Raw genomic sequence first — 11,754 nt, forward strand, 5'->3', positions numbered from 1 at the left:
ATAACCTAAAATAGAGATACAATTGTATTTATAGTCTTTACAATTGAGGAAATAAAGACAACCTAGTACAAATTGTGTCTAGCTAATTTGGGAAGTGGGCTTTGGGCCTTGGTCTTTCAAGAAGAGTTGAATATCCTCATTTAACACTTGTCTCGGACCGAGACACCATGCTTGGGACTGTGTCTCGGACCGAGACAAAGCCATTGCCCTGCTCTACTAATGTCTCGGACCGAGACATACTAATAAAGGGGGTGTCTCGATCCGAGGCAAGGCAAAATGCCTTGTCCCGGTGCTCGCTTCGCTCCTTGGCTTTTCTTCGCTTCTTCGCTTTGTCGTTTCTTTCCAATTTTGACGCTAGAATGCTCCACTATGCTCTCAACACCTGAAAATGCTCACACATGCAATAAGGTGTAGAAAACGCATATAAAACGTGGTGAAATAAAGCAAAAGCATGCGGAAAAACAACTTGTACATATGAGTATTTTACTCCTATCAACGCTCATATGACTCGATTAGGACTAATCATGCAAAGCAAGTAACGGGTACTCCTAAGCATACATCTAAACCTGGCGGTTTCTAACAAATAGCAGAAGCCTGACATGTCTGGATTGATTACATGCACAAAACCTAAACCGGAACTCTAAATTTTATTGATTTTATTAGGTGATCTTGAATGCCCTATACAACTATTACTACATTTTCATGGTAGTCCTAAGATGTCTAAGTGATTGGCTGGAATTGTTTTGAAATTAGTTAATTTAACATGGTTAGTCCTTTATCCTGTTAATATTAGATTTGGCATGCTTTTGAAAAGCGATAAACATTAAAAACGGGCCCATGTGCAGTTGGTATGCATAAAAGGTGAAGATTACTTTTAAACCTCGTTGACTTTTGAGTGTCTTGCACTCGCGCGGGTTTGAAGGTTGGTGTGGTCAGAACTAGTCCTTGGTTGGAACATAAAAGTTGTCTGTCTCGTCGATACGGTTCTATCGGTTTGAATCGCGGTCAATTCTGAGTTTGGATGAAGTGGAATCCGCTCAGGAAGTGGCTGGGTTCGCCGGTTATGGGCTCATGGGCCCAGTTCTTACTTTATGTTATATTAGTGGATTTTGAAGTACATATTACATCGGGTTTGACCCGTTACAATGGATAAACTTTTAGTACAATAAAATCCCTACACCTGGTTCAAATTTGGGCCTAATTCCGAGCCCAAATGAACCCAAAAACCTAAATCAAAGTTCTGGATCGAAGTTTGGAAACCTGGGGAAACTGGTTCTAGGGAGGGGGAAGAATTGGCAGTACCACCACCTTTAGTGCCGGCGCCGGCACCGTATATTGCTGGCGCCGGCAATATAAGTCGGCGGCATTTTCCGCTTCGTTCTCACTCGTTTCAGCTCCGTTTTTTGTGCAAAATTATTCAAAGCGCATAAATTATAAGGAAAACATTAATTTACTGCAGTTTTAAGAAATAAAAAGTTCATGGAAAATAAGCTTAAAACACCCTAAACATGCATTCTAGATGTTCGAATCAACTAGATTTCTAGGTTTAAGCGTACAAAACATAGTAATTCAGCCATTAACATGCTTTTTCAGCGAATTGAAGGCAATTTGATAAAAATACTATATTTGACTAATATGACAATTTTTTTGGCAAAACTGACAAATAATCTAAACATGCAACCTAAATATTCAAATTCAACATACATAATTATGACATCACAGAAGTGATAAAGAGGGTCCTCCGACGTACCGTTCTGAGTCCTTGGCTCATTTGCTGGCGAAGTGGATGTGGAATCCAGCTTTGAATATGTGCAGGCTGTGTTTTTGGAAAATTAACACATGTTTTGTGTTTGTTTAGGGACTGTAATCGAGTGCGATTTATGTGTGTGTGTGTGTGGTATGAGGTTCGGCTTATGCTAGGGTTTTTTTAGGAGGGGATCGAATTTTGTGTTCTAGGTTTTTACCTTTCTAGTCGAACCCTTAAGTCAGCTATTTTAAGGTTGTATTTATAGGGGTGATTAGGGTTTAAGGTTAGCTATAATCGTTTAGGGTTAAAACTGTTTAAGTGATAAGTCATCAAGTACTAGGATTAGCTAAAAAAACACTTATTAATTAATTAAATTTGGATTAAAACTCGATACCTAAGTAAAAGCGTGTTAGAAGAGAGTTTTGGTAGTTGAAAGTGATAAAAAAGACTTTTAAGACCCTATATGTTAAGGTACGGTCATTTCAGTCCATAAAACTTATAAATTGGCCAATAAACTTTTAAGATATTGCAATTAGTCCAATTTTTAGACTTAGATTACAATCTTTTTAATTTTTTATAGGCTATTTGTGGCTAATTACGTTTTAATCCTCCAAAATTTACAGTTATGCACAGATTACGCCTGCTTAGATTTCAGCAAGCAAATCAATAGCTCGTCATCCGGAAATTTTTCTGAAAATTATAATTGGACGCTTCAGTCCCTTATCACTTTTTACAAGTCCGGAAAATAGGTGGTTACACTTACTCATTGATATATTTAATTAGGTCTGACGGTGAAAAAAATCCAAACCTTTTAAATCTAATTTTTTAATTTTTATAATAATAGTCAAATTGCATTATTTTATTGCAGTAATAATTAAATTAGTGGTCAAACTGGAAACAAAAAATGCAAGTTTGGCTATTTTTGTTATAATAAAAATATAATTTGTCTATTATAAAAATTAAAAAATTTAATTTAAACTATAACAAATTATAAAAGTTTGAATTTTTTTTCACCAATAAAAAATTTAATTATTATACAAATGGACGTTAATTTTATATGTAGGTACAATAACAACAGAGCATGCTTCTCTAAATAATGTATAAAATAAAATAGATCATCGGTGTTTAAATCATATATATTACTAGAATACATGTATTTAATAGTGTCTCTTTGTTTGCAATTATAAAAAATATTATTTTAATATTAATTAATTAAAAAAATCATATGTATGTATAATTTTAATTATTATAAACATATGAATTTTATCATATAAATTTTTGAATCCGCAACTGATCGATGTCTGTCCCAACTGTTTTAGATTTTTTTTTTTTTTTTGATAATTTGGAGAGGGGGAGCGCTTGTGAGGGGAATTGAACTCACGACCTAACAGTTTATTACTCAGCGCTTATACTATTTGAGCTACAGCAAGGGTCAGAAGTGATAATTTTAGATTTTAAATAAAATTATTATTTTGCTATGCACGGGTCAGAAGTGGTATCAAATACACATGTAACTAAAAGAAAAATGTCTGGCAGTTTATTTTTTAAGGAGAAATAAACAAACTAAGAGCATACCCTACAGTTTTTAACAGAACAAAGGATCATTTCGCATGTGAAGGCTTGGCCTAATGGCCATATCCTTCCATTGCATGAGACGAATACACATATGGTCCAAAGGCTGCATTGGCCCCCCCCCCCCCCCCCTAAAATTAATACAGAGTTTTTTACAACAATTAGAAAAATAAAAATATTTACTATTATACCGTATAAAAAAAGGTATATTACAAAACTACCACATTTTATTAAAAATAATTACAAGACTATCAGAAACAGCGCATGCATTTTAGCCAAAAAAAATACGGAAGTCGTTTGGTACTTTTGCCGCTTAAAAAAGTGAGATGATGAAGATACAGTTGTAATTTCTGTCTTTTTTTAATATTTAGTTTTTGTTTAGTTTTTATTTATATATGTTTTATTTTTATTTTTTTTAACATTTGTTTTTTATTAATTTTTTATTCACTTTATATACATAATATTAGTTCCAATAGATTTGAATGAGACACTTTTTCCTATTCGATACTTTTTAATATTTTATATAATATTATTAAATATATATTATCTTTATTTACTATCTATCTATAATATATTTATTTTATGTTTATTATCATTATCATTTTTATATTTATTTTTAATTTTATATAGAATACATTTATTAATACAATTAAAAAAAATCATATTGTCTAACAATGGATGATTATGTACACCGGAAAAAATTGTATTTTTCTAAATTGTTTTTGTTTATTTTTTATATATTTGAATAACAAATAAAAATATATTTTACACTACATACATTGCTTATATTTTAATATGTTTAGTTTATTTTATTTTTATTTTCTGTACGTTATTATACATACACCTTAAAACTATTTTATATTACGACGGTGTTTACCTTTTATTTTCATGATTCACTTATAAATAAAACTGAAATTTTAAAATTATTTAATATTAGAGCATTTGTATTTGACTTATTTTTAATATATGTTTTTTTTTCCATTATAAAATATAAATTTTAGAACTATTTTGGTTATAATATTATATATCTTTGATATATTTTTTTTTATTTGTGGCGAGATAGTAAAAGTACAGTTGTGATCCCCATTTTAATTTAATATTTATCGTTGTTGTTTTTTTTTATTTTTTCCAGTTTATAATCATTTATTTATTTTTATATTATATTTTTTTATATATTTTTTTATATATTTTTTTATTTTTGGATATAATATTAGTTCCAATATTTTTGGGGATATATTTAAATGACATCTTCTATTTTTTATTTATTTTTACAACCAATATATTTTAAAGTTAATCAAACATGCTCACAATAAATTGATGACGTATTTAAATAATCTCGTTCACTTTTTGTATCTATAAATTATATGTTAATTAATTCGCATTTACTTTTTTGTATCTATAAATTATATGTTAATTAATTCCAACTTATTTAATAAGTATGCCTATTAGATTTAATATTTATTTTAATTTATTTTCATTGTCTATTTTAGTTTATTTTTAGTTTATTTTTATTTACATTGTAAAATATAAAATATAAAACTACTTTATGACATGAGACTACTTCTTTTTATTTATTTTTTGTTTATTGTCTTCACATTAAGAAATTGAAACTTTAAAACTATTTTTATTACAATATTGTTTATTTCAGTTTATTTCAGTTTATTTATTTTTACATTATCAACAGAAATTTTATAAATATTTTATGGAACATCGTCAATTATCTTTTATTTATTTTCCATTTATTTTTTGTTTATTTTTTTTACATTTTAAAAAATGAAAATTTTAAAATAAAAATATATTATACGATTGTTTATCTTTCGTTTATTTTATATTTATTTTTAGTTACATTCTAAAATATAAATTTTAAAAATATTTGTGCATCATGATTGTTTATCTTTTGTTTATTGTTTGTTTATCTTTTTTACATTATAAAGCAGAAACTTTAAAACTAATGTTATGCTGCACCATCGTTTATTATATATATTTATTTTGACTATGTATATTTATCTTGTAGAATTAAATGGATGACAATTCAATTTTTGTATTATCACAATGGTAAATGGGATAACACCTAAAATTTAATTCATTTTCAAGTAGTTGGTATACTAATACATATTAGTTGCAAATTTATGGATTTAAAGCATAATATTTATAAATCAACCGAAGATACATTACGGGAGAACAACAATTGACATAAATTATCAAATTAAAACTGGATATAGACTACTGCGAATCAAAAATGATGCAAATCTTCAATTTTACATCAACTTGAAGAATAAGTAAAATAATTTCATAATGTAACCATCATAAACAATTAAAAAAACTACAAAATTGACCATATCATCTATTGTGACAAATGATGCAGGATCTTATAATCAAAAGGATCAATCGGACTCTTACCAACATATCAACTAGTATTCAAATCAATATTAACCCTTAATTAAAAGAAACTGAAAGAATTAAAATAAAATGTCAACACAATGAAATATCGCTTGATTGTAGTAAAAGTTATCGCCAATATTACACCATCTTCAAATCATCAATAAATCTATGAATTTATTCAATTCGGATGAATCTAATAACAAAAAAAATGAGGATAAAAATACATTACACAATTATTTATCTTTATTTATTTTTATATTTTATTTTTATATACATTATTAAAAAAAATTAAAAATATTAATCCATCATTACTGTTTATCTTTTATTTAGTTTCTGTTTATTTTTAATTTATTTTCTGTTTTTTTTTTTTCAGTGTATCGACATATTTAATATAGTAGAGATATTTACTTTTTTTATCCATAATTGTTTTTAAATGAAACCTCGAATCAACATTCAATTCTCTGTCAATTTACAATTATTGTGAGTTCAATCAATTAAGAAATATATTTTTTAAGCTTTTAAAACTAAAAAGACAATGAATCAATATATAATGGCTATTTTATTGTTACTTTACGGAAAAAACATATATTACTTATATATAATTATTTGATAGTTTATTAAATCATCAATAAGTATTAAAATAAAATAAGACTTTAAGGCAACAGTTTATTTGTATATATTTAATGGCTTTTCTATAGTTATTACTTTATTTTTATTTATTTTATCTATTTTACTGTTAGATGAAAATGATTTCATCTGACATTAACAAATGGATAAAGTAATTTTTAATTTATTAAAATTAATAAAATAACTATAGAAAATGCATTGGTAAGTTGGCAGAATAATTTTGTTTTGGCAGGAGTTTGGTTTTTTAATTGGGACTGAAGCATTGAGATTTCAATGTTGATAGAGGAGCTGTTATTCACAGACAATCATCATTTTAGGATATGAGAAGTTCTTCTTTTAATGATGATATATTTATTTGGTGATAGTTTTTCTTAATACGTTGTTACTATAATTGGGTGACCAATGGTGGTTATATAAGCTCTTGTGGATGACTGTTTTTTGCAGTATCATCATTTTTTTTTAAACTGGCTCACTCAGCTTGTTGAGGAGTTACATATTTTTGTAATTCTGACAATTTTATCATTGAAATGAAGATGCCTTTGGTAAAAAAAAAAAACTATTTATAATAGAGTATTGTTTATATCCGGTTTATTTTTTTTTATTTTTAAACCTGGATAGTTTTTTTTTTTAAAAAAAAAAACCTGGATAGTTTCTTGTTCCACATAACAATCCTCTCAATCAATCTAAGTGAACTGAAAAAAAAAAAAAAAACACCACCCATATTTGAAGGATTTCCACTCAATGAAGCTGTTGTATGGGTCATTAGTAAAATTTGACTCTATTAATTTCAGCAAGATTTCCTTCTCAGTTGTTGGTAAAACAGTAGATGTGAATCCCAAAAAGCAAGAGATTAGAAACAAACGAGCGTGGGCACACAAATTTGATTAAATCTGTTAAATCATTGACAATTGCTTTCGATTTCACTTTGCTTCTTATTCTCCACGGTGATTATTGGAGGTTTTAGAACCAGAAACACAAAAAAATTATTCTATAATAAAATTGATATTTTTTAACTTAATGTGTTTGGTAAAAAAATAAATCAAAATTGTTAGTAATTTGTTATTTTAAGTGATTTTTGATTTAACTGAATAAATTAAGTTGAATTTTTTTAAATTATCAAATCAACTTAAAAATTTATTTAAGCAATTAAGCTAACCCGTGATTACTAATTTAACTACTTTTCTCGGCAGCCTGTAATTTAGACATCATTTTTTTTTAGGAATGATTTAGGCATCATTTAAGACCAATACATTTCAATATCTAAGACTAGCCTTTTCTTGAAAGTGGAGTGATGGAGATAAAATAATAGAACACTAAAATGACATTCTAAACCTATACTATATATAAAAACACGCATAAAGAGGTCAGACACATTTATATTAATATTTTTTTATTTTATAAAATATAATTATTAATTAAAAATTATTAAAAATTATTAGAATTAATTAATTTAGAACACTAACTAAAATAAACTACTTATAGTATTTTGTCAAGATAATTGTATAGAATACTAACTAAAATAGACTACTTTAATATTTAATCATTTTTATTTTAATTGTTATTTAATCATTTAAAATTTTAATTAAAATAAATTACTGTTAATAAATTACTACTTTAATTATTATTTGATATTTTCTATTTATATTTTATATAAATAAGATAGACTACTTCTAATTAATTATTATTTTAATAATTATTTGATATTATATATTAAAAATAATTTATAATTATAAAAATAATTATTAACTAAATATAAATATAATATTCGGGTCACATTACGAGTCACGTGTGAAACACGTAAAACGACACTAGTTATTAAATAAAAATCTCAAAAGTTTATGTTTCAGCTTTTGAGTTTTATTTTTAAAACACTTCTAAAATATTAACACTAGAGTTTTATAACTTTTTCGTGTAAAATTTAGATAAGTAGAATATAGATTTATCGAATTTTATGTCTCGGTGTTCCATTTTTACTTCTAAAAACGCTTTTGGAATTCAAAACTTTATGCTGATAACTTATTCTTGTAAAATATATTCATAACTCTATGCTTATAACTTATTCTTGTAAAATATATCATTTTTCTAAAACCCGTTTCAAAGTATTCATTTCCATGCTACAAAGAACCCCGATTTAAAAAATAAAATACAATGCAGCTTTATAGTTATTACAGGTCACGAGAGGATTCTATCGGTAGATGGAATGACGGAAGAATCAAACACAACCTAACTATCCTAAGACTTTCAGTTCCTTAATTGATTGACTAAACTGAGTAAATGTTAAATACAATACAGAAACTTGTCAATTAAAAGAATGGTTTTATTTACAAATGAAGAAATGCAGATTGAATACTCAGAAAATCTGATGAGTTTGCAGAAGAATTGGCAACAATATCTATGTCCCGATGGGTATGTCCCGATGAGTTTGCAGAAGAATTGGTAACAATATCTATGTCCCGATGGGTATGTTCATTGATTCATCTTTGCCATTTTACACAAACCGAAAAAATCATTCAATCAAAACAAGAGAAGGCACAAAATGATGCAACAAAAAAAGAAGATGGTCACTCTATTCAGGGACTTCTCAAGCTGCAACTCTTGCCTTCTCATCCTAGGATTATTATTGTTACTATAGCTACTCGTAATATCATTAGAGTTTGGGTAAGAATAAGCAAACAAACTTGTGTTCGACGTCCCAAGAGTTCTCGCGAATATCAGCTCCCCGAACATTCCAATCACAGGATTGAAAATTTGTGCCATTGCTGCACCACCAAGATTGGATGAGGCCATGCTCCCATAATCCCTGTAAGGATCGGGGAGTACTCGCTGGTGATGAAATGACTGCCGTTGTGCCTGTGAATGGAAAAAGTTCTGATGTGAAGTATTAGAAACGGATGTATTCAACGAAGGAGTTGGCCTGCGAGGTATGACTGCATCCAGAAAGGCTTTACTCGTTTCTGGAGCACTTCCGGAAGTACCACGACCATAAAGCGGAACCAGTGAGCTAGAAGAAATGCTAGCTTTGCAAACAGGGCAACTCGTCTGCTGCTGCACCTCAGCATCCGAAGAATTACTTTTAACTTGCAGCCATTTATAAATACACGGCCAGCAATACAGATGACCACAGATTGTAACGACAGGGTCATATGGCGAGTCTAAGCATATGTTGCAACTGAAACAATCATCGCCATCATCATCAGAAATGCCTGTCGTCGGGGCAGGGATAGATTTCCAATTATTCTTCACTGTAACAGCATCTTCCGATTGAAAACGCTGGTCATGCTCGAAAAATCCTGTTTCCATAGCAAAAATTTCTGTCCCAAAATTGAATTTACTTAGTATTTGGTACCCACAAAGAGAAACAGAACAAAGCTAAAGCACACATATACACAATAACAACATTTAGAAGCGCATACAATTATACGCACGGACACTTCATTCAATAAGGATAATGTGTCAGAAACTCGAAGTTTCGGACACGAAACTTCAGTTCTAACCCGAAAAACCTTAAAATAACAATGTTTTGCCCGAAGAAAATGAAAATGCTGAAAGAGGAAATACAACACTGAATTAAGAAGGGTCAGAATAGATTACAAGTACAGAATTTTATTAGGGTTTTGTACAGATGGATTAAGCCTAATAATGATTCAATTAATGAAATGCTCAAAACCTCCAAATTTCATTTCTTTTAATCTTGTCCTCTACATGATTATACAGATTCTAATTTCAAACCAAATATACATACAAAAAGCCAAACCAGTACGCAGAAAACAAAACCACCGACAAACAACAAACGAAAAAAAAAAACACAAATAAGAAATTAGAAATAATCAAGTTAAAAATTTCAAAAATCTTAAATTTAAAACAAAATCAACAGACCCAATAATTTAAAATTGTTAATAAACCCATTAAATACCCAAAAATCAATGAACGCCAAATTAGAAAGACATAAGAATTCAAACAGCAAATTTTGACAAGTACCTGGGTTAAACAATAGCGGACGAATCGAACTTACCAACCCAGTTGTTGAATTTTGAATGGGTTTTTCGAAAGATTTTGTGAATATATAGAGATAAATTAATATGAGATAATTAGTAAAGATATAACAAAAAAAAAAGCTAACAGAAGGTTCGTTTATATAGCAAATGATAAATTCGGTGGGCTTGTTGTTACTATCTCTGCTGCACACAGAATCTGTTACCTAATTAGACGGCGTTTACTAATTTTAACTTTTTTGGAATGGTCCCATTATTTATTTATTTATTTAATTTTTCTTATTTTATTGTCACATTATATTTTATTAAGCAAATACTTTTTTAGAAGAAAGTTCAAACAATAGTGTAATATGTTTTCTTCACAAGTAAATGATATCTAGAAGTTTATACTTGGGATGAAGAATGGATCAATATAACATTTTATATGATGAATTGTTTTTGAAAAAAAGTATAAGTATTGTAAAAAATCTAAATGTTTATCATTTTTAATAGATAATTATTCATTATATCGCTATTTTCTTACCTTTTTTTATTTTTTTATGACTTTAAAATATATCACGTGAAACCACCATCTTCCAATTTTTTCAAATCCATCACCGTTTTAAATTAGGTGAATTTCATATGAAAACTTGTGATTGATTCGGAAGAAATTTAAAAATCGTGATAAAACTAAAAACGAGTGTAAAGGTAGTGATTTAATACTAATAATTTTCTTCCATGTTATTTTCTGTTTTCTTGATCAGCTAAAATTTTTTGAATTTAAAAACAATAATAGAATTGAATTTTGTTTTTTGAAAGGTATGTGACAACTCAAAAGAACATGATTTAACTAAGCATATGTGTAAAAGAAGAGATTTTATATATAATTAATCATTTTTTAATTTATGAATAATTATTTAAGTTAAATTTTTATTTTAAATTTGTAAAATTAATAAATTGAGTATAAATTTACCTATACAGATTCATTAAAATTAGTTTTTTTATAATTATCTTTTTTCTTTATTTAATTTGATAGATTTAACTATAATGGTCGACTATTTAATAGTTTTTATGTAAAACAAAATTAATTTAATTGTATGAAGTTTACTGTAATTAAATAATATTTTAATAATACTATCCTTAGTGAAATTAAAATTTTGATTAAAATTTCAAAAAGTTTTAATCTCTATATCATTATTGTTTCAAAATGTACCATTAAACAACTTTCCATAAGGTTTAAAATTTGATATATAATTAAAAAAAAGCAAAAAAAATTGATATAGAATAAGTTTCAATGAAACTTTACACAGAAAATATTAGCTTTTAATAAATTTAAATTGAGTTTCGAGTGTGATGCCTAATAGTATTTACACCCAAATTCATTAATATTAGGATGTGTTTTATACAATTTCATAAAATTCTATAGCCAGACAATATTACAGTGTCTTTCTAATT

General features: G+C 27.5%; 1 protein-coding gene across 1 annotated transcript; it reads right to left on the bottom strand.

Annotated features, from left to right (window-relative positions):
- Window positions 1-8,599: 8,599 nt before the first annotated feature.
- LOC126666611 (E3 ubiquitin-protein ligase RMA3-like) lies at window positions 8,600-10,444 on the bottom strand. Its single transcript, XM_050359432.2, has 2 exons — window positions 10,307-10,444; window positions 8,600-9,639 (listed from the first exon to the last, which is right to left on the bottom strand). The coding sequence occupies exon 2, from the start codon at window positions 9,626-9,628 to the stop codon at window positions 8,843-8,845; it is 786 nt and encodes a 261-aa protein (XP_050215389.1). The 5' UTR covers window positions 9,629-9,639; window positions 10,307-10,444; the 3' UTR covers window positions 8,600-8,842.
- Window positions 10,445-11,754: the final 1,310 nt, after the last annotated feature.

This window comes from Mercurialis annua, linkage group LG2 (genome assembly GCF_937616625.2).
Source record: "Mercurialis annua linkage group LG2, ddMerAnnu1.2, whole genome shotgun sequence".
NCBI classification, from domain to species: Eukaryota; Viridiplantae; Streptophyta; class Magnoliopsida; order Malpighiales; family Euphorbiaceae; genus Mercurialis; species Mercurialis annua.

Excerpts from the sequence above, each read along its gene's own strand:
- LOC126666611 (XM_050359432.2), bottom strand. The coding sequence starts at position 9,628 with ATGGAAACAGGATTTTTCGAGCATGACCAGCGTTTTCAATCGGAAGAT.